The following is a 22,916-nucleotide window of genomic DNA, read 5'->3' as shown; positions in this document are numbered from 1 at the left end:
GGAAGGTTATTCAGTCATTCAACAAACGTCGATGCCAAGCCCCGAAGTAGCCGCTGTGACGGATGACGTTTACCATCTCTTTGGCTTGGCAAGCGTTACGTACTAACAGCATTTAAATCAACATTTCATTGGCAGAGCAGCTGTATGAGGCTCTCGATGGCATGCATGGAGCATGTGGGAAAGGGCCTCACTGACTCAGTTAATGATAAACTTATATAACATGATTAACCAATACCGCCCCAATAAATTTAGTAATAAAAATAAATGAAAGTTAAGAGAAACAAGTATCCTGTTGAGCTCCCGATGGTGTCGGGCGTTTTACTAGGCTTCAGAGATATGTGGTCTCTACTCTCAAGGGCCTCACAGTTTAGAGGGGACGAAATGTGTGTAAATAGTTTCGGCACATTGTTGCATTTTAAAAATCCACGAGAGAGGTATTTACAAGGACTGCGAAAGCACAGGTGACTCTAGGAGCACTGAGGAAACTATTTCTAAGGGTCTTAGGACGTGAAGGTCCCCAAAGTAACACTGAAAGTGGGTTCTGAAGTACAAGTAGGAGTTTGCTAGTGTGTAGTAGAAGCAGCCACTTTAGGAAGAAAAAGGAAAAGGCTTTGCAAAGGCCTAGACAGAGCGCACGTGTGGGGCCTGACTGTCCGGGGGGGTCTTGGAGCTTGCGTCTTATTGTCTCAAAAATGAGAACCTGGGCTCAAATTTTGAGTGGAGAAATAACCAGGGAAGATCGGCGGATCGAAACTTTGTTCCTTTATTGCTGTGGAATTGTCTAATATTTCTACCGTGAGTGTGGATTACTATGATCATCAGAGGAAGCAAGTTCTTTTAGAAGAAAGCTGAATCACTCCGGTTTCTGTGTGGACAGTGGACGCTCAAAACCAAGAGTGGAAGCAGAAAGCCAAGGTCGGAGGTCGTTGCAGTCCCTCAGATGAAGCTGTTGAGAAGCTGGACCAGAACTGGAGATGGGGGGAAGCAAAGGGGTCTGAGAGGCTGCGGGGGAGGCAGGCGAGCGGCCGCCGAGTGCCAGGAGAGGACGGGGTACAGCGCGGCTTTCAGAGGGTGCTGCCTCGAGACTCCAGGCGAGCGTCTGGCAGCTGCCGGCCGTGGTCTCCGCATTCTCAGCGAGACTGAGGACGCGCTGAGGACAAAGACCTCTGTGTTCCGGGCTCCCCTCCCGGGTCCTGTCCGGAGTCCCTGGCTGTCTGTGCTGAGGGACCGGAAGGCTGGGGAGCACTAGAAAATGAGTCCTGCTCGGAGTCGTCAGGTCACCCAATGGAATGTGACTGTCCCATAGACAATGAGTAATTTTTCAGTGTAAGTACATCCTATGCAACATTCGGGACATACGTATTTTTTTAAAATCATTGTTTATATGAAATGCAAATTTTACTGGACATTCTGTATGTTTACTTAGTAAATCTGGCAACCCTCATTCCGTGTGAGAGCCAGAGGGGAGTAATGGAATATACGAAAGATCGCAGTGACCTCAAGGAGCCTTCGTTCTCACAGAAGAGGCAGGGAAGGCAGAAGAGAAAAGGGGACGGTCACCTCGTGGGGACGGGAAAGCAGAGGGACCTCGAGATCACTGGTGGCCCCTTGTCCTCCTCCTGTATCATCAGGCGAAAATCGAATGATCTGGCGTCCAGATCTGTGTCACCGCTCATGGCACGGAATGTGCCGATCTGGGGACAAGGCCTCTGACCCCATGGACAGGAAGTAGAGAACTTTTTTACTGCAGGGGTTTTGTGCTCAATCAGAGTTCGGCTAACAGCTGATGGCCTTGGTCATTATCACTTAGTTTGTTCATCTCTTTTCTTCATATGTAGGATGAAAGTAGTCAGAGTCCTTTTAGAATCCTTTTAGAATTAAACGGATGTACGTACAATGCCTAGAGCCTGTTAATGAGGTACTGTTATTACCTTCAGGGACCACTTTCATGTTTTTACGTCCGCTTTTTAAAATCATATCCTTACCGTAGCTTCGAGACAGAGACAGCACAAGGCAACTTTGATTGTTCCCATAATACAGATTAAAAAAAAAAAAAAAAAAAACAGCTCAGCCACAGTCACAGCGGGTGGGTGATTGGTTAGTACCTGGACCGGGAATCCTAAACCGATACATATTAGGAGTAGAATGGAAATGGGATGGCCCAGCGGTTCCCAGCCCGGGGCATCTGGAAGTTCGAGGACGTTTCCGATTGTGCCAGTGCTCGGAGGTTCTGCGGGCATCTGACGTCCCGGGCCCCCGGTGCTCGACATTCTCCAACACAGACCGTCCTGGTCCCAGGTGCCAGCAGCTGTCTATTGGGTATTCCCGTCCCCTCGTGTCACGATTTAAAAAGCCGAGCCCCAGAGCGGTTATGTGACAGGCTCTTGGTGGCCGTCCCATGGGCGGCGATCGGAAGCTGTTGACTGAGTGGTTAGACAGGGCAATGGAGCCCAGCAAGGGAGCCTCCAGCCCTGCCATCCCCACGTGGTAAATGTGCCACCTGAACAGTTCCGCGAGGCCGTGAGAGCGGAAAGGCCACCGGGCTCCATCCAGCCCGCTGCGCGCAGCTGCCATAGGATGAAGACCCTGGCAGCCCGGGCGCCCAGCGGTGGTCCAGGGTCTCCCATCCAGGCCCCCGTGGCGCCCTCACACAGATGCGATGGGACGCAGTGCCTCTGAGGGGCGGCACTCGGCCGAAGCTCCGGGACTTCCCCAGCCCAGGGCCCTCGGGTCCTCCCTGGAGCATGGGAATCGGGGGTCCCGGTGCCCAAGCAGGCCGCCTGGCTGGGTGGCGGTGGTCGGCAGCAGGACTCTCTGCTCGATTTGAGCTGCACTACTGGGTCCAGACGCAGAGCTAGAGGTGGCCTTAAAGGCATCTAGTGCAAACCCAATATTCTGCAGATGAGGAAAATAATGGAAATGCAGCTCCCATGTTTTCATGGCTTTGCCGCCCGTGGCACCGTCGGAGGCTCGTGTTGCCCCGTTTAACTTCGCCGCGTGGGGGGTTGTGTTCCCCGGTGTTCTGCACGTGAGGAAAAAGCACAGTAAATTGACTAACGCCCAGAGGACGGGAGTGGCAGGGGTGACATTTGAATCAAGGTCCGTCAGACGCCACAGCCACCAGCCGCTTTCTGGGAGAGGCGGAGTATGGCAAGGGGACTTACCCAAGAGGTCCCTCCGCCCGCAGGGACGGGCCACCCAAGTCCCCCACTCCCGTTTCGGTGTGTTTTCTGCCTGGCCAGGGGAAGATGTCAGGACGGGTCAGTGCGGGGCGAAGTCGCCGCCTCCACTTGTGCTGCGGGGAAGTCGCCCAGAACTCCCTTCGTAGCTTTCAAAACCGCCCAGAGTAGCTGCAGTGAGGACGTGCTGCGAATATTAAAACCCTTAAAACCCGCGGGCTGGAGGCTTGGCTTCCCCACCCCCACCCCGGGCCAGAGCCACAGGACTTCAAAGCACAAGGAAGCGAGCGGGAGGGGCCGGCGTAAATCTCGGGGCCCCGCGGAGCTGCGAACATTCGGGCGCCCCCGCCCGCTCCGCCAGGTGTTGCGGCCGGCCGCGCGCCCCGCCCCGCACCCCGCTCGCCGCTGGCAGCTTTCCTGCGGATGGGATGGCGGCCGGAGGATGACAGGCCTCCTGACTGATAGATGCGCGGAGACTTCGCTGGTGATTTATTGGCTTTCCGCACCTGACGAGAAACACTAGGCCTCTCCGAGGAGGGAAATATATGGGCTTCCCTGACTGCGAGTGGCAGCCGCGGGCCAGCACGTGAGCGCAAGCTGGGCAGGGGAGCGCGCGCGGCCTGCGTGTGTGAGCGGCCGGGTCGTAAAAGTGTCAGCGCAATGCTTTTCGTGCGGGGGATCCTCTCTGGGCCCTCGCCAGCGCCTTGGCTCCCGTGGCTGGCAGCCCCCGCTGGGCGAGGGTGTCCCCAGCCGCCTTCCCCGCAGTCCTGATGCCTGCCCTGTCCCCGAGCCCGAGGCCGGGTGAGGGCTGGTGGCAGGTGCAGGAACACTCTGGTCCTTACTCCAGTGGGGAGGCTCCCGCAGTCACATCTGGCCCTGGGGACAGTGCAGGGCTGGCTGGACCTCAAGCCGGAGTCCCGCGTGCGGGGCGTTCTGGACCTGCTACCCCTTGGAGGGCGTCTTAAGAAAGTTAGTTAATCCCCAAGTCAGTCTGCTCCCTCCTTCATCTGTAAAACGGGAATGATGCGCCCCGAACAGGGTGGGGCGATGATTTACTTAGAAAATAAAGTTCCAACCCAGCTCCGAAGGAGGGCGTGACTAGGAAGCGGCTAGAAAACGGGCAGGAGGCACAGCGCGGCTGTGCCCTCTGCGGCTCCCGTGCTGGCATGTGTGACGGGGCTCCTGCCTCCAAAGCAAGACCAGAGGCCTGTTCCTCCTGGGTCCCCAGCCCTCCGCTCCGCCCACAGGCCGTCAGGCTGGCAAGCAGCATCCCCCGGCGGGCTCCGCGCTGCGGGACCAGGCCGAGCCTGAGCTGCGGCAGCTGTCAGGGCTCCTTCACGCCGCTGCAGACCCCACTGTCAGTTTGGAAAATGTGCCGGAAGATTTAAGTGCATGCTCCTGACTTTCGTGAGTTACGTGAACACAGCAACCTCCTCGCCGTCATCCAGCCCTTCCGTCCTGGACTGTGGCACGTACGGTCCAAAAAGACAGGGGTCCAGAAGGAGCCGGGGCTCACGGGTTCTGGCAAATTCTGACACTCTGAAACTTAAGTACACTTTTAGATGATCACAGTATCCGAAATGTGTGTTCTATTTATGCATGCTTTACACACTTCTATCTGTGTGCGTTTTGGGAGAGAGGAGAGAGAAGGGGAGGAGGAGGGGGGGGGGAGAGACAGAGAGAGAAATACTTTTAAATAAATGAGCGTTAAGTCCCCAAGGTTTGTGTGTTCACGCGTGGCCATCTAGAAGTCAATGCCAACCTACCCCCAGGGTCTTCCTTGAGGAGGGTCGCAGTTCTGAACTCCGACCAGGCCCCATGAAGTCCGCTGTCTTCCCCTGGTTTCTAAACTCTCTTCTTGGGCCAAAGATTTCAAGACATTTTTCGTTCTTTGCTTTCTATCACGGCCACTTGATATTTTAGACATTTCCCACCAGGGGGCAGGAATCACAAAGATTAAAAATATTAAAGACGAAACAAAAGAACTTTCTAAGGAGGAGGGCATTCTGCCATTTGGGTCTTGGAGAAGAAATCAGGAAATCGGAGTATACTTCCTACTCGACCATTGATTTTCTACATGGAAAAGGCAAATCTTTTATAGCAGGGCAAACATTTTCTGTAATGGGCCTCGTTGTAAATATTTTAGGGTTTGTGGGCCATGTAGCCTCTGTCGGTGCAGCAAATGGGTACGTGGCATTGTTCCAATAAAACTCTACCAGAACAAGCAGCAGGCCAGACATGGCCCAAGGGCTGTTGTTTGCGGGTCCCTGAACCTGTGTCTCTGAGTATAAAAATGGACACGCGGAAACTTTCCCTTGTAGCCGAGGCTAGCTACAACTAAACATCCACCCTGGTCTGTGCCTAACCCCAAGGTCATGTTTTAGGAAGGGGCTTGGGGGCAGAGGGACAAAGAATGAGACCCAGTCAGGCCCAGCCCCCAAGGGAAGACCAGAGGTGGACGGGACCTGGGTAGTCGACCTCGAGCGCAAAGCCCGCCCTCCGCTGGCCCATATCTTCTGGGCGAATAACGATTTAATTAACTGGTTGATATCTGGGATCCTGCTGCTGTTTAGTTGTACCTGAGTACCTTTGGTCAGTCACCAGCTTCGACATCCTAACCCTTGATCAACCTCCTTTGCCAAAGGCAGTAGTAATTATCTAGGGTCATTTGTTGGGTCGATTCGAACAGCAGACACAGAGCGGTTTGGGTCCAAGGTGCCCCAAACACAAACTGAATCCCCAGATTTCACACAGCGATCCTCCTGCAAGCAGCCCTGTCCCATCCCCGGAGGCCAGTGGCATTCGGGGCATCGGTGACCACACGATGCTGACGGCTTTGAGGAGGGCTCCGTGGAGGGTCCACCGTGGATGCGTGGAGCACCTTAGAGCATCTCGTTCTTGCCGCCCGCACTGGTTAGTCCCGTCGCCGTTACGCTGCTGAGGCCTAAGCCAGGTTTGGAGCCGAGCGGACAAGGCCCTGACCCACAGGAAGAGGTGCCACACGTCCTCCCTGACCCCTTCGCCCGCGAGGGGGGCCCAGCTTGAGGGCTGGCGGGGCAGACGGATGTCCAGCCCTGACACTTACTTCCAACACTGCCTGCTGCTGCGACATGACAAGTTCCGACCGCGGGCATGTCGTACACATTAAGACGGTCTTCCCGTGTTGGGAGATTTTCCCCGGACTGAGGCTATTTTCCTGGTGCAGAGTCAAAGATTGAATTGAAGTATTCATATTGACCACAAGACCTATGGGTCTAGAGTAGCTTTCGAACATTTTCTTCCCTTTAGGGGTTCATCCTGCTCTGAAGAGCAGCGGCGGTTACAGTGGGAGCCCAGTCTGGCCCGCAGGCTCCAAGGGGAGCTCGCCGTCCGCTCAGGGGCTGACCGCCACCTCCCTGACTGACCCTGACCCAGGCCGGCCTTTCTCCTTCCCTTTCCGTGGATGGAGGCTGTGGGCTGTTGCTCACGGCTCACCTGGGACGCCTCTGATTGCCGAAGGGCTGGATGGAGACTCCGAGACAACCTGATGGATCATCTCATAAACAGAGCCCACAGGAAGGAAAAGAAAATTATGCCAGCAGAATGCACTTATGAGAAATAGATCTGTGCGGTACGGGGAGAAATGCTTTGATATTAAAATTTTTTGTAACTTAAAAAGGCATGAAAAATGATACCGACCACTAACTAATCAACATTCCTTTGCGAATGCAGCTTCAGTTCCTAACCAAAAACACATCCCTGCTATTGTCTTGTCTGGATCCAGATGCAAACATGATTAATTAAGTTTCGGGTGAGGAGCGGGAGGGGGATGGTCAGGACGGATGGCTCACCGAGGATCATTTTTATACTCAGGCCCGGGAGACTCGCTAAGGCTGGGCGCCCAGCCCCACGTGGCAGGGCTCGCTTCCCGTGCCCTGACAGCCGCCAGGGCGCAGGTAGAGGGTTGCCCCCAGACCCGCAGGGTCTCCTTACACCAGGGAGGCTCTAAGGAGGGGGCGTGGGTCCAGTCCATTGCTGCGGCCCAGCACGGCTCGGCAGAGCAGCCAAAGCCCATGCCCTGGCCGGAGCCCCGGGCTCCGCTGTCTTCACCGCCCCCAGGGAGTTTGGGCCCTTGAGCGAGCTGCCTGTTTCTACATTTGCAAAGTGAAGGGGATTGGATTAAATATTTTGTAAAGTCCTTTTCAGTTCTGGCCTTGTTTTCTGGTGCCCGAGGTCCCTCGCTCCTGGCAGGTGTGGCAGCGGCTGTCACCTTTGGGCAAAGGCGCCTGCCGAGGGCAGGGCTGAGAAACGACCTTGGTGGGCCACCTGGCCCGGCGGCTGCACTGCAGAGAACCGAGCCGCAGGGCCGAGGCCCAGACGCACTTTCCGATCACTGCTCTGCCACGGCGACGCTGGCGACAACAAGCAGGACGCCCGATTGTTCTGCCCCGCAGTGTCCCTGTTGGAACGCGGGACGCCAGGCCCCGTGCACCCTGGAGCGCCGCGAAGCTGAGCAGTCGCACCGCGTGCCGGGCAGAGGACAGTGACGTGGCGCAGAGGGCCGCGCCTGCTCCGGGGGCTCTGCTCCCGCGGGCGCCAGGCCGGTGTGCGCTGTGCCTGGTCAGTGTGCGCTGTGCCTGAGGGGGTAAGGGGGGTCCAGAGCGACACTGTCTGCAGTCGGCTGCACCCTCCCCCCCTTCCCGTGCCGCACCCTAACTACTAGGCAGATGGCAGACTTCTTTGGTCCTCATCGACCTCGTCTACGAAGTGGGAATAATAATTCGAGACTGTTACAGGATTGCCGTGACTAGTAAATGAGCTAAAACGTAAGACGCGTGTAATCGTGCCTGGCACCTTCGGTGGGTGCTGAGTAAGTGTCCGGCTGCGGGTGCCCACCGAGCGTCCCTCTAGCACGCGCTCGGCCACGTCTTCTCCCGGGGGAGAGTGAGGGGGGCCGCCGCGGCCTTCAGCGGCTCTGGGCAGGCGCGTCCGTCCGTTCCCCCGCTCGGCGGGGATCACCGGGTGCCCACGGTGTCCCAGGCCCTTCACTAGGCGCCCTGGAAACCGCGGTACGTGCAGCCTCCAGCTTGGCCGAGCTCTGTGCTCCCCGGGAGGGCACACAGTGGGCGCTCTGCCCGCACGATGAGGAGGAGCGGGCCTGGGCGGGCGTCGCAGAGCTCTGTGAGGCCTGCTGGCCCCTGAGGGGGCGCTGGTGCCCGGTGTGGCACCTAAACCTCCCCATGGGCTTCAAGGCCCAGGAGTGGGGATTCGAGCCAGAGCCAAGACTGGGGTTCAGTGAACTATTCTACTGGGCACCTTCCTGCCTCCTCCTAAAGCCACTGACTCCGCTAGTACTCACCCCTGCCCGACGTTAGCTGGGAGAGACCACGCACTTTCAAACGTCGGCACGGCGAGCTGCCCCGCTCGAGTCCTTTAATCCTCGTCAGTCACAGAGGGAGGAGGGCGGCTTCGCCGTGTGGGCACAGTCGTCCCTGGGGACATCTATGAGGTCTGCAGCGTTCTCGCGCCTAACTGACAGGTCATTGGAAAGTATCATCCCTAACCCATCTTCGTGCTTTCAAGAGCAAGTTTTTCATACCCACTTCCCAGTCGGAGCAGCTGGGAGCAGAGTCGGGACCCAGCTGGCTCAGGGACCCAGACCGCAGAAGGAGTTGGCGGCGGGGCCGAGAATTTCTTTCCTGCCTCCCAGTCCACCGGAACCCGGGATTGACCTTTCTGGGCAAGGTCGGAAACGTGAACACGTGGGACGGAGACTGCGAACCAGGCCCAGGACGCTCGCGGGCGCCCGCTCCTGCCAAGTGCATTCTGAGGATCATCCGCTCTTCCGAACGCGATTCGAGGCAGAGCAGCTCTTCCGAGGAGATTCCAGGCGAAACCACCCCCCCCCCCGCCCTGTCTCAGTCCCACAGACAGTGACTTCCCATTCAGACCGACAAAGCTTTAACCCTCCAGTGTGCAGGGCGCTGGGTGCTTTCTAAAGAAACCAAGGAGAGAAGGAATTTCCCGGGAGGAACGGCATGAGGACGGCTTCGGAGTTGACACCTCGGGCCCGACCTGTGGGTGAGCCAGCCCTGCACGTCGTGCGCCACGCTCCAGCCGGCCCCTCGGCAGCTGCGGGGCCCGCCCATGCTCACTCTCGAGCTGCCGCCCCCGCACCCCGTTTCCCGGGGGCGCCTCGTCTCAGGCTGCGTCCCCTGCCCTGGGACCTGGTGGCCGGGGGTGTCCGCGCATTGCTTTCCCCGTGTTTAGTTCTCAAGGCCTTGGGTTTGCACTCACTGCCACCACCGCCGACGCGTGCACACTCACACTCACACACGCACGCACGCACACACTCACATACCCACACACCCACTCACACACCCACTCACAGTCACATGCATACACACACTCACATACTCACACACCCACTCACACCCACTCACAGTCACACATCATACACACACACACTCACACTCACACATGCATACACACACTCACACTCACACACACACACACTCATACTTACAGGAATCTATGGGGGACCGGAGGGGGACCCCCGAAGTTCTGGGGTGCAGACTCCCGATATGAGGGCGCCTCCCTCTTTGACTCGAGAAGCCTTGTAGGAGAACCAGCTCAAGGCCGCAAGCCAAACTCTCGCTTACCTCCCTGACTCAAGATCCACCGGCCCTTGAGCACCCCGACTCCCCTGTGCTCCTCAGGGGGCCGCTGTGTTCCCGCCACGCCCCGGCCTGTGTCCCAGAGGCCCCGGGCCGGCCCCCCTCCCTCTCACAGCTGCACCGACAGAGGCGCACACGCTCAGCTGCTCTGGGCCTCCGTCCCGGGGTGCGTAGCTTCTCTGGGGTTCCGTTTTCTTTGGGGTACACCAGCAGTCCCTCCCACACGTGGGTGCACTGAGAATCGGCCCTACGCAGAGGCGCATTCTCTGCTTCACGGATGAGAAAATTGGGTGGCCGAGAGAGGTTATGTAGAAACTCAAGTCGCACAGCTACTAACTGACGGAATGACCACCGAACCCCTAGAATGAAATCCCACGTCTCGGGTTTGCATATCATTCAAAAACAAGACTGAGAGTGCGGCTGTTTTCAAAGAACGGATGATTTACAAGAGAGGATACGAGCAGGGGTCGGGTCTCGCAGGAAACGGAAGGAAACCGCCTTTTGACCAGATGCGCATGCAAACTGGCAGAAGTTTGTCCGCATTCTGTCCAGAAATAACCGTAGTGGCTGAAGGTAAATTTAAAAGAGCAGGAAGGTGTGGCGAGTGTTTGATGGATTCGGGGTCCGTGGTGGACGGGAGGAAAAGCTCGCAGATGTTGGCACAGCTTTGCTCGCCTTCCGGAGCAGGAGACAGAAAGCTCTGTTGACAGGTCTCGCCTCAGACGGAGGGGAAGGGCCCGACCGCGGAGAAAGAGAGGACATCTAGGGGTAGAGTCAGTCCGGCTATAACAACATACTGTAGACTGGGCGGCCAAAAGGGCAGAAATGCATTATCTCACGGTTCTGGAGTCCGAGAGTCTGAGATCGAGGGGTCGGCATGGTCTGTGTCCGGCGAGATCCCTCTTCCTCATGTGGCTAAGAGACAGGGAGCGAGAGAGATAACACACACCTTCTCAGAGAGCCCTAATTCCCACCCCGAAGACTTCGCCCTAACCTAAGAATCTCCCAAAGGCCCTGTCTCCAATGCCATCACATCCTAAGGTTAGGTCTTCGTGGTAGGAATTCAAGAAGATGCAGTTAAGTCCATACCAGGTATATGAAATTATTTTGTCATGTGTCAGATCACGGCTGAGTTTCTCTAAGTTTCTCTAGGGGGTCTTCTATTGTTACTGGAAATCTATTTAATACAGCTTTAAACATCGGGAGTTCACAGGCCTATTCTCCTTGTAAATTAATGACCTGAGTACTATGGCTTCGTTACTAGCTTTTGTTTTGGCTTCGTCTGTTGGCTTGGATTAGGAAGACGAGCACTGGCCATGACGTGAGATACTTGGGGGGCGGAGTCTGGTCACGGCCGCTGCGCTGCGGGGCCATCTCGAGCACGGGGTCCCTTCGAGCCAAGGTTTTCTCATTTCAAATTCGGAATAAGGATCATAATTGTACATTTCTCTCAAAGTTGCTATAAGAATTGTCAGGCAACATTTCTGAAAGTGGCGGAGTGTCTGTAAAGTCTATTAAAATCTCAACTATAGTTTTCCCAAATCCTCTACCCAGCTAAATTATCTTACTGTTGAAGATCGTGCAGGAGGAGAACAAGGACCTGTCCTCCCGGACACCTGATAAGATTATAAAGTGATATATGTATTACTATCCTGACTAAGACCAGAGAGAGTCAGTTACCAGCCCAAGGTCACCTGCTAATTCTCAGTAAAGCCAGGATTTGTGTCTGTCCCTATATAACTCCCCCGGCATCTCGCTCACACCCTCAGATCGTCCAAGAGCTCCGGGAGCTTACACAGTTGCAGTGAAGTTTGTGATGATCTTCGAGAGAGAGAACTAAGGACCCACCACAGTGACTGTCGGCCCTTCACGAGCTGCCAGCTGCTCTCGACTCCATGCCCAGGTCACTGTGGTCCTTCGTGCAAAATTTATAACTCTCCGGAGCTCCCGTTTCCTTGCTCGGCCATCATTTCCGGAGCACAAACACTGGTGCCTAGATGCTTGTGCCTGGAGGAGCTCCCAGCGCGGACCTTACAACGCCACGCTCAACCCTAGCCCTCCTCACTCCGATAGATGACGTCCCTGGTCCCAGGCCTTCGCCACTCCCGACACCCCCGTCCTTTGCCATCTGTCTCCGGAGTTTCCCCGGCGAAGGGGCATGGTGTGTTTCCCGGCCTCTTCAATTCGGATTCGTCCTTACGACTTGCCTCGGCCACTAGAAGAAGGAGGACGTGATGATGAGCCGTTTCTAAGACCAGGCCTTAGGACGCCCCGTGCGTTTCCGCTCGCAGAACGGAGCGGCGCCGTCCCCATCAGGGGCAGCCTGGCAGACCCACACGCACTTGAACGAGCCTGCTGGAGATCCGCAGAAGAGTGCGGCCGAGCCCAGCACAGATCGCTGACCCCTCGTGTGACTCCCGAGCTCCACAGCGTCGGCCGGTTTTGTGGCCAATGTCGTGCGCATCCTCATGTTACGGCGCGAACCTGGTCATCGTAAACGGCCCCGCGGCTCGGCGTGGAGCTCAGGCCATCAGCTTTGCTCCCCTCTTCCTCAAGATAATTCCATTTTCACTGACGTCCTCGGCCTTCCCGATCCCTGGTCCACCTCCAGTGGACCCCCTTAACTTTGATCCTTGGGACACGGGGCTGAGAGCTAAGGCCCTGTTTTCCCAGAAGGCCCTGGGATCCATGTGTAAATAATCCATAAGCCCTTGCCAGAGCTTCCCTTCCCAAGAAGACGGAACATTTTATAAAGGCTCGAAAACCCAAAGGTTCAGTTATACCACTCTCCCAGAAAATTACACCCCAATCAGCCAACTCTTACATAACTAACAGGAATTCCTCAGGATCTGCCTTTACAGAGCCCTGAAAGAATCTCTGGCTGGAAAAGGTCTCTTGACAGTAAACTGCATTTATGTAAGCACAAATCTTGGAGTGACACCCTATTACACATGTAGTTATAGGATAATGATCTGATGAACTGGCTTTGCATTCAAGAAAACTAAAGCAATCGAAGGTCATATATTCCCCCAACTTCAACCATCTAAGAAAAGACAGACAGATCCAGGATTGGAACTAGAAGTTTCAAGCACTCTATTTCTGATTTCTTGATATGTAAACCGTGTACGTGAGGGCATGTGAGGGAGCCCAGTCTGTAATACCCTCCTTCCCTGCCCACGTTCTGTACAAATTAATAAATAAAGGACTGGTAAATGGAGACCAAAATATGCTTTGTTTCCAGCAGAGGTTAAGTTGGAGGATGTGTCAATCCGTTAGCCAAGTAGACCTTCCAGCCTTGGACCCCAGTGAGAAAAAAGACCCGTCCGCTAGAAGAGCAGAATAAGATGCGTCCTCTCTGTGAGCGACCCGCTTCCAAGAGGAAGAGGTAGAGCCGAGCTGAGCAGGCCCAGATGTGTCAGTCACTCAAGATACTTCGTCTCCCCCTGGGAGGCATGAGTAATGGAGAGGCCGAGGCCAGGAGCTGCCCTAAACGAGCTCCCGTAAACAAATGGAAACATCACGAGTTGCCTAAACATGTTCCTACAAGATACTAGTTTTACTTAATATTCATCTAAGTTAGGTAGGGTTAATTAAAAAGCCCATGGCTTACCCAGCCCTGTAAAAGCCAGCTGGATGTGTCTTCTGTCTCTGTGTCAACAAGGAAAATAAATAGAAATCTGTTAAGCCTTAAACGGACGTACCGTGACACGGGGCGAGAAGCGTGTACGGAACCGGCCTGATGTCTCAGTGCCGTGGTTAGCCGTCGGTTCTGCCTCCGTACGGAGTCGCCCGGCTAACCCTGACGCAAGGAGCACCTCTGTGTGTCTCGTCAGTCTGTCAGCCGACAATGGTCTGTCGTGACTCTGGTCAAGTCGGCATTCCCCATCCCACCCCCACCATCGCATGTGGCAACGGTCTTCGTTTAGGCACAAACTGGTTCATCTTCTTGCAGAAGTATCATCCGTCAGAAGAATCTGGATCTTGAATAGGTTGCCACCATAGCGTAGTCACGATGTAGTCCCTATCCCGGCTGCTTATGGTCTCCTCGTGGCCCATGCACAATGTACAGTGAACGTTTAAAGGATAAGAATTGATAGATGGATTCCCCACACCGTGGCAGCAGAGATTGCCGATTGCCAAAGGCCTTTATAAAGTGGGTGGAGAGGCGGGATGGTTCTCATCATACCCTGTCTCCACCATCTTGATTCATCTACAGTGAAAAAGGAGGAGGGTATGGTGTGGAAATGTGTGTGTGTGCGCGTGTGTGTGTGTGCGCGCACGTGTGTGTGTGTGTGTGTGTTTCAAATTGCATTTTTTTGGCTACATCTCCCGTGCGATGATTAAAGAACTCTAGCTCTTTTGCAACCGGCTCAGCCATAAGTTTGACTATGCGCTTCGCCTTCCCGGTATGGTTCTCATTTGCTTTTAACCTCATTCATTTCTTATTATTTTTGTCTCTCGGAGAAACAGGCAGCAAGAAAAATCAACCTTGGGCTTCGTTAATTAAGGTCTGCATTCTTGCTGGTATATTTCAGGAAGACAATCGGTTCCTTTTGCCCGCTCTCTGGAGTACCTTATAATGTGGTTCCGTCCATCCATTCATCAGCGCTGCGTGGCTTTGGGGCCCGTCCTGGTGTGGTGGTCTTGAAATTCGATTTCGTATGGGATCGTGGGCATTGTATCACTTTATAAAACTAGTATTTCCTCTCTGCAGAGCTCTAGCAAGCAACCAGGAGGATAATCTCATAAATCTTCCCTGGGAGGAAGACAGGGCAATGGGTTTTATCGGACTGTAATTTTCATGTTTAAGAGAAAGGAAAAAGGTAAACAGTAGATCTTTCGCTCTGTCTCCAAGCATTCGAGTTCTGATTCCCTGTTGACTTGGCCATGACCCATCTGAAGCTCAGTTTTTGGTGTTTTGTTTTGTTTTGTTTTGTTTATGATAAACAAATATAAAGGCAGGGAGCTTTAGGGTTATTTTCCAGAGTGTAGAGGCAGATAGACTCGGGAGGAAAAGCCACGTGCCTGCCTTCTCCGGTCTCTTTTCCTGTCCACCTTTATGCCTCCTGGAATGAAGATCGATGTGGTTCGGTCACTCCCCCCCAAGCCTCTTTTTTGTCATTTCCGCCAAAATAAAGCAGCTCGGGCTGGATTCCATAAGGAATGATGGATTCTCGAAGTTCTTTAGCTATTCATTCGACAGACACTCTTCTGCCCCAGGCAGCGGTGAGAGGGTGGAAATCCCGAGGTGAGCTCACGGGTATGCACGCGAAGAGCCCATCTCGACGGGACAGATGTGGAGCAGAAAGGGGTGAGGAGGAGAGATGAAAAAACACACACACACACACACACACACGCGCGCGCGCGCGCACACACACACACACACACACACACACACACACACCCCGGGGCTGCCGATCTCTGTCCTCGCTCTCGCTGGCTCTTCTTTTCACATGTCATCGCAATTCTAAGCCGCTGCTCTGGCACCGGAGCCAGATGAGGAGTGGGTGGGGCACTCAGCCGAGTGGAAACAAAAGCCTGAGTGAAAGAGAGGAGGAGGTGGAGGCAATGATTATGGAATCAGGTCAGTGATTATCGGCAAGAAATCTTCATAAACGTTAAGGAAGACTTCCAGCGTTTTTTTAAAAGGTTAAGTCCTCACTTCCCTGAGCGTGTCGATGCTGCAGAATAATCGCCTCTCTCTCTGGCCCTCAGATGTCTGGTTTTCTAGAACAAGGATAGCTGACGACGGTCCTCCCCGAGCGCAGCGCCAGCCGCTCCCGTAATCTCGAACCCGCACCTTTTCACCTGTGTCATCCTAGTAACCCGTCAAGGGGTAACTGCTGTTCCCGAAGCCGTTGTGCGGACGGGGAGCCGTCGCACAGAGGGTCTCGGTAACTCGACCCAGGCGGTGCAGCCCAAAGAGGGGGAGGCAGACTCGAGGGCAGCCAGGCGGCTCCAGAGCCCAAGCCGTCGCCCGCCCGTCACGCGGCGCGTGAGCGTAGGTCGTGTGGCGGCGCCAGCGGGGGGCTCTTTCCTCCGACGTCCGCCCTGTGCCGGCACCGCTCGGTGCCAGTCGCTGTGGCAACGCAGGGCAGAGGAACCAGGGAGCCGGTCAGAGCGTGCGTCTTCTCTGCGCCCGGCACTCAGGAATTGTCGCGCGGTGGTCTGCTCTGCTGCTGCCTCCGGCCTCCTGTCGCACCCCCAGACCGCGGCTGCCGCCACCTGAGATTAGTTGAAAGCTAAAGCCGTGGAGTTGGGCGAGGTCAGAGGTGCCGGGCGAGGTCAGAGGCGCCGGGTGAGGCCAGGCTGCTGGGGCTGGGGGGAGGACATGACGGCGCCCCTTGAGCCTCGCGTCCCCCGGCAGCAACGCCCATTGTCGGAACCAGGTCCCGGCTCCGAGGCCAGCATCCCTCCCACTCTTCCTGCTTTACCTTCACGAGGAGAAAGGTGAGCCGGAAGAGAAGACCTGGGCTTGGGGTCGGGGAGGGCTTTGCACGTAGGGCGGGGTCTGCCGAGCGTGGCCCGGCTGGGGCTGGGAACGGGAACGTCCCTCCGCCCTCCTCCACCCTCCCCACCGGCGGCCGCGTCCCAGCGCACGAGCTCGAGGGCCCACGTCATCGCACCGTCGCTTAGCTCGTTGGAAGAGCACGCTAAGCCCCGTCACTTTGGGCAGGAAGACCGTGTTGTGGCTGAATCGCAGCGAGGGGCCCTCTGCCTGCTCCCACTCCGCCTGGCCCATGCCTTCGCCCACACCCCCTCGGGACCTTCACAGCCCTCTCCGCCATCCCGCAGTGGCTTTTACGTCCACCGGGAATCAGTTTTCTTCCACATTCATCTCTCCATCTTCTGCAGCCACACCTAGTACCTTACTGCATCCGTCAGGCGGCCTGCAGCCAAAGTACAACAGAAAACCTGACTCAAACAGATTCAAACTAACGGGCAGTTCATTACTGCACACAACAAGAAGTCCTAAGTTAAAGCGTTTCCAGGATTGATTAACACAAGAGCTCAACGGCCAGGGGTCCAGAGTCTGCCTTGTTCTTCTGCTGACATCAGGCCGTTGCCTCCCGACCTGGGCTAGCCCTCCTCCCGGTCACAAGCGTGATGTTAATCACAGACACGATGGTCCCCAGTGGCAGCTCTTTGGAGGAATGAGGGACTGTTTCTCAGGAGCTCCCCCAGGGAGCCTCCCCTCCCGCTCGGTGGCAGGAGCCAGGCTGCGCGCCCACCCCTACACTAAGCTCTGGCGTGGAGAACGGCCTTCCCACCATGAAGCTCCGCAGCTCTTAGCCCTGAGTTGGGCACAGGATCGGCTCTCTAAACACATTGCTATGTGGAAGACAGTCGGCACCCGAAAAAAATCGGGGCTCTACTAACAAGGAAGAAGCTGGAGAGGGGCGGGAGGGTGAATTTGGTGTGTGCGGCCCACAGAGTCTAATAACATGACGTGATAGTAATGTGCGTTGAGTTTTGACGTACCCCGAATTATTTCATCAGCTCTGGGAACAGAGCCGTGAGGGCACAGAACCCAGGCTACATAGGCTCCGATGAAGACAGGGACGAAGACATTTAGGAAAAGGCAGGAGCGAGAACCACTAGACCTCCGTGTGCCAGGCAACGGGCCCGGGCCTAGAGATGCAGCAATAAAAATATATGGATGTGGGGGAGTCCTCGCCCCAGCAATCAGACAAGAGAAAGAAATGAAAGCCATTCGAATCGGAAAGAAATAAGTAAAACTGTCTTATTTGTAAATGACACGATACTATATGGAGAGAACCCTAAAGAGTCCACCAACAAACTGTTAGAACTGGTAACTGAATTCAGTAAAGTTGCAGGAGGCAAAATTAATATTTAGAAATTGGCTACATTTTTATACACTAATAATGAACTATCAGAAATTAAGAAAATAATCCTATTTACAGTTACATCAAAATATATATATATATACTTAGAAATTTAACTAAGGAAGTAAAAGACCTGTACTTGGAAAAATATGAGACATCGAAGAAAGAAATTGAAGGAAGCAGACACTGTGCTCACGGATAGGAAGAATTAACACCGTGAAAATGCCCACGCTGCCCAAAGCAGTCTGCAGATTCAGCGCAGCCCCCGTCAGCATGCCAATGGCATTATTCACAGAACTGGAACAGACGATCCTGAAATGTATATGGAACAAGAAAAAGAAGGGCAAGAGAAAGAAGTAAAAGAGAAAGCCACAGCAATCCTGAGAAAGATGTCACGCTGCCTGCTCCCAAACCGTGCGGCCAGGCCGTGGCCACGTAGCCACTGCCGGCGTCCCAGGCAGCTGGCCCTGCAACAAAGCGCTTCCTCCTGGGGCGCGGAGCAGCTTTCCTGGGGGCCCCGGTCTGTCCCAGACACAGCCTGCGCAGGGGGCGGGGGCTGGGTAGGTTGAGGAGCGGCAGGGAGGTGCGTGAAGGGATGGGGGTGCTGGGGGAGGTGAGGAACGGGGAAGCAAACGAAGCCAGGTCGCGAAAAGGAAATTCACAGAAAACCATTGACTGGGAACAAATCAGCCAAAAATCCGTTTTGTGAATTCGTTGATTTGTTCCTTGATCGATCTGCCAAACTACCAATATCCAACTTTTATGTCTGTTAGCTGCTCAGAGTCTATAAATAACACGTCGTGTGGTTTCCAGCCGTTCGAACAGGCTTTGAGGAATTTTCCCTAAGTTTGGTTTCCCGGAGGCTTTGCCACCGCCGGGGAAGGGTCCTGCGTGCCAGAGAGATTCACGCGGGCGCGCCCTTGATGAAAGAGTGGCCCTCCGCTCTCCGGGATGCCGGAGTGTCGCGGGTCCAGCCTCTGGTGGGATGACGCCTGTGAGGGGCGGCCGCGAAGCCAGCGAGCAGAGCCAAGGGAGCCCCGGCACCGTGTGTGCGGGGCAGAGCGGCCGCCAGGCGGGGCTCGCTGTGGAAGACTCCGGAACGTCGAACGTCGAGCGGGTGAGTGGGAAATGAGCGGGACGCGCCGGGCCAGGAGTGACGGGGGCGTGGGCAACGTCCGCCCCAGGGCGTGGCGCGAAAGGCGCCCGGTGCGTGGTGCGCGCCCGTCGGGTGAAGCGCCGAGCCGAGCTCCTCTGCGCCCTTTGGCTTCAGCGCGAGCAGCAAGGCCGTGAGCAACCTGCCCGGGAAGCGGCAGCCAGTTCCGCTCACGATAGTCCTGCTTCGGTCACTAAGGGCCACGGCTACATCTTTCTAATTGTGGGACTGTCAGAGGTCGTTATAATTATTTAATTATCACCATTCTCATGCGATAAGTAGCCATCCCCGGGGAATGGAGCAGAGAAGGTGCCGGGCTTGTAACTCAGGGCCTGGCAGCTGAAATCCACCTCTGCTAACATGTGAGACCTAGTGGGAGAAGCTGGTGAGCATTCAAAGTTAAGGTATTCGAGGGGTTATAGAAAGCAGTGTCTATAAAAGTCTCAATTTCACTTTATTCTTCCCCAATCGTTTCTCTACCGGGTTACCGTAAACGGAGTGTGAGAATGTTCAGAGCGTGTTTAATTCCACTGAACGTGAACGCCGGACACAGAGTGCTTCGGTCTCGGCGTCTCGCGGCCTCTCTCGTCCCAGCTGCGTGACCTTGAGTAAGTTTCCTATGCTTCGTGGGCCCCGGGCGCCTCGGCCGTGACCCCGTAACGCCGGCCTCCGAGCGTCGTTCTGGAGGTCAGCTGGCGCAATCCCGCGACAATTCGAACGACACCCTCGTGGCACCACACTGAGGGACCCCCGCCCGGAGCACCTCGTGTACTATTCGGAGCAGGTTCGGTTCAGCTGCCTCGCTTGTTAAAAATTATTAAAAATAAGTATAATTGAAAGGAAATCACAGGAGCGAAGTATGAAACCAGCAGATGTCAACGACCTTTGAACATTCCTCCGGTGCCCAAATATCGGCCTTCTGCCTCAGCCGTGGGCCGAAGGGGCGGACGCCTTCCTGCTGCGGCGTCCGCGGGCGTCCATCCCAGCAGTCCTGGCTCCCAGCTGACCCCTGGCACCCGCTCCCCGCCAGGCCGAGGGTGTCCTCGCGCTTCCTCTCCTGGACTGTGCCGCAAAATCCAAGACCGGGACGGGTCTCAGCACGAGCAGAGCTTCCTCCTGGGCTCTGGGCAGGGGCCGCACGGCGGGACCGCCTTCCAGGCGTGAGAAGGCATCGCACGGTCTCCGCTCCGCATCACCGAGCTCCCGCCGCCGGCCTTGTGCAGGCGCCCCCGAGGCTCTGAGCGAAGGCAGTGCCGGCGTGGTTAATGAAAGGTAGATTTTCATGGTCATTCTCCAGCAGACGGGCTCTGCGGGCGGGTGGGTGGGTGGACAAGCAGGCGGGTCGGCCAGGCCTACAGCACAGAGGCCGGGATCCCGTCCGTGGTACCGTTTCGGACCTCGCCTGACGCGTTCATGGTACCTGGCTTGGCCCCGTCGTGCCGGAAGCAGAGAGAGTAGGGGAACCGAGCCATGAGGATGCGGTCAGCAGCCCTCGACCTTCAGAGGGACTCTGTGTGCTTGGAACCGAAGCCACTCTCCTTGTGCTCCAGGCATCCAGTCTCCTGGGATGCTGCTGGCACCTAGTGGAAAGACGGGGAAGCGGCTGACGAGCAGACGCGACTCTCCCAAATGGGGGCCCCGACCAGACCCCACTGTGTGCTGCAGGGCTCGCATTGGACACCCCGGCTCCCACGGGAGTGGCACCCGCAAAAAGGGAAGCGCGGCTCCACCTCACCACGCAGCGCCCACGGCGCCGGTTCTCAGCGCCGACACACCTAGCGCCCGCTTTTTCTAACACGTATTTAGTTTCCGTGCCCTTTACCCTCCTAAAGTAAAATTCACAGATAAAACAATCTACCTGTGCACATTCGTTTATTATCTTCACTTCGCAGAGATGAAAACCCAGATTTGGAACGTGAAATAAATAACACAGTCAAGCCCTTGGTAGGATGTGGCAGAGCCAGATTCGAACGCAGCTGTATCTCATTTGAGTCTCACACCCGCGCCAGCAGGCAGGTGGGCAGAAATCAGAATTACTGTTCCCACTTTGGTTTCGAGTGACTTGAAGCCAGGAGAATGCTGCGACTTGCTCAAGGCCGTGCCGCTGGCGTGCAGGGTCCCGAAGGCTGACTGCGAAGTCCCTGTCTTCTACAGCACGTACATCCTGTCTCGTGATACTGACTTCGTATCTTGTTTTCGGGATCTCAGAAATCCGCTGCAATTGTAAGCAAATGAAATTAAAGTCTGCCGGCAGGATATGAGCACGGTAATCTGTCAGCTGGTTCATAATGGAGACCAGAAATTTAAATGCCACCTAGGGAATTTGGTTAATATCTGTGCTCCGTATGGGAACAGTTAGCTGACAGGCTGCAAATAAATTCTCCAGTTATTCAAGGATGAGATAGTGACCTGTCGCGAAGCCATTCCTGGTTGTGAGGATGACCTGGCTTGAACACCTGTCATCCGATTGTTTGTAGAGTTCGATCCTGTGTGGTGGTTGAGCTGTGGCACCCCATTGCCCCTTGAGCTTCCTTCCTAATTGTGCATGCCGGGCCTAAGGTCCCCATGAGCAGAAAACACTTTTCCTATCAAGGGTATTCAAGCGGAAAGCATCCCTTGGGAACAGAACCCCCTGAAATCGGTTTGTAAGAACCAATGTGAGGGTTCTCCGAGCTGTTCTGAGTAGCGACCATGAGCTGGGAAGGTGAAGAGTACATTCAGACTCCAGGGCACCTGTCCAAGGGAAATGAAAACCTGGTCACTGAGAGGGTCGTAGTAGAATCTTCATAGCAACTCTCTTCACGATCACCCCTCCAAACTGGAAACAGCGCAGATGCCCACCAGCAGGCGACTGGATAAACAAATCCGTGTTATGTCAATATGATAGGACGATACTAAGCATTAAAGAAAGAATAAACTGCTCTTGGAAGCAATGGCATAGGCGAATCTCAAAAGCGTTTTATTGAGTGAAAGAAGCTATACGTATCTAAATAATCAACTGATTGCAATAAGTTCAAGCTCTAGAGCAGGCGGACCTACGCTACGGGGACGGAGTTGGAGCCGCGCTGGCCACTGCCAGTGGGAGGCCTGTCTCCCTGCCCTCGGCGGCAGCCGTCGTGCGTACCGCGGTGTCTCCGCCGCCACGGACTCCCGGCCTGCCGGGGGCTCCGTGGCCGCAGGAAGATGCAGACTGCCCCTCGGTTTGACTCATCCTCATTCGCGACTGGTTTGGCTCCCACTCTCCACAACCCAGTGTTAATATTAACCTGAGCCTGGCTCCGAAGGGTCAGATAGGTCTTTCACCCACTGAGCTCGTGCGTACACCCCAAAGTCCAAGGCTCGTCCGACTTCAGGGATCAGCTCCAGCGCAGCAGGTGGCCGGCAGCGTGGAGGGTCCAGAGTCCAAGAGTCCCCTCCTTTCCTCCCGAGAAGCTGAGCTTTGATGGCTCTGGGCTGACCCATCATTTCTCCCCACCCAGATTAAGCAGGCACCTGGTTCAGCCACCGGAATAAAACTACTGTCTCTTTACAACCTCATCCTGCGACACTTGCCAAGCCCACCCAGGCTGCCGGGTCAAGCCCGGTGCCCGGGCGGAGGTGCCGTATCTGGGGCCACCAGACCCCACCTCAGATGGCTCTGCCTGTGGCCCAGGGGCCTCCAGTAAGATTAATTCACTGAGGCTACCACAGGGAAGGCTGACATTGAAGTGTGTCACGTAGCTCGGGGCGGGGATGAGATTCAAAACGTCCCCAGGACGGTGATTAGTTCGAAATGCAGAATGTACCGGGAGAATCTCCGGAGTTCCGCCTCTGGCACCTTACAACTCATTTACCTCTCATTAAAGTGCGAGAGGCACCGCGAGGAAACCGAGGCACGGAGAATTCGAGGCCCGTGAGGGCGCGCGTGCGGGGCGCCGTGCTCCCGCGTATGTGTTCCTCGGACCGCACGGTAGTGTCTCCTGGGGGGGGGGGGGGGAACAAGGTCCGGATAAGGGGACAGCGGCCGGCCAGGTGACATGCGGAGCTGGCCCTCGAGGCTGATGATGGAAGAGTGGAAATTGCCATCGGAAAGATGTTTCCA

General features: G+C 55.6%; 1 protein-coding gene across 1 annotated transcript in view; it reads left to right on the top strand.

The window, feature by feature from the left end:
- Window positions 1–2,156: 2,156 nt before the first annotated feature.
- The window catches only part of HAO2 (hydroxyacid oxidase 2), a 34,997-nt gene continuing 14,237 nt past the window's right edge, over window positions 2,157–22,916 (top strand). The window contains exons 1-2 of the mRNA XM_036235189.1: window positions 2,157–2,298; window positions 4,427–4,536. Coding sequence (XP_036091082.1) covers window positions 2,157–2,298; window positions 4,427–4,536 — 252 coding nt within the window. The remainder of the gene's footprint in view (window positions 2,299–4,426; window positions 4,537–22,916) is intronic.

This window comes from Rousettus aegyptiacus, unplaced genomic scaffold (genome assembly GCF_014176215.1).
Source record: "Rousettus aegyptiacus isolate mRouAeg1 unplaced genomic scaffold, mRouAeg1.p scaffold_m13_p_17, whole genome shotgun sequence".
NCBI lineage: Eukaryota > Metazoa > Chordata > Mammalia > Chiroptera > Pteropodidae > Rousettus > Rousettus aegyptiacus.
This window is presented reverse-complemented; position numbering and strand designations above follow the sequence as displayed.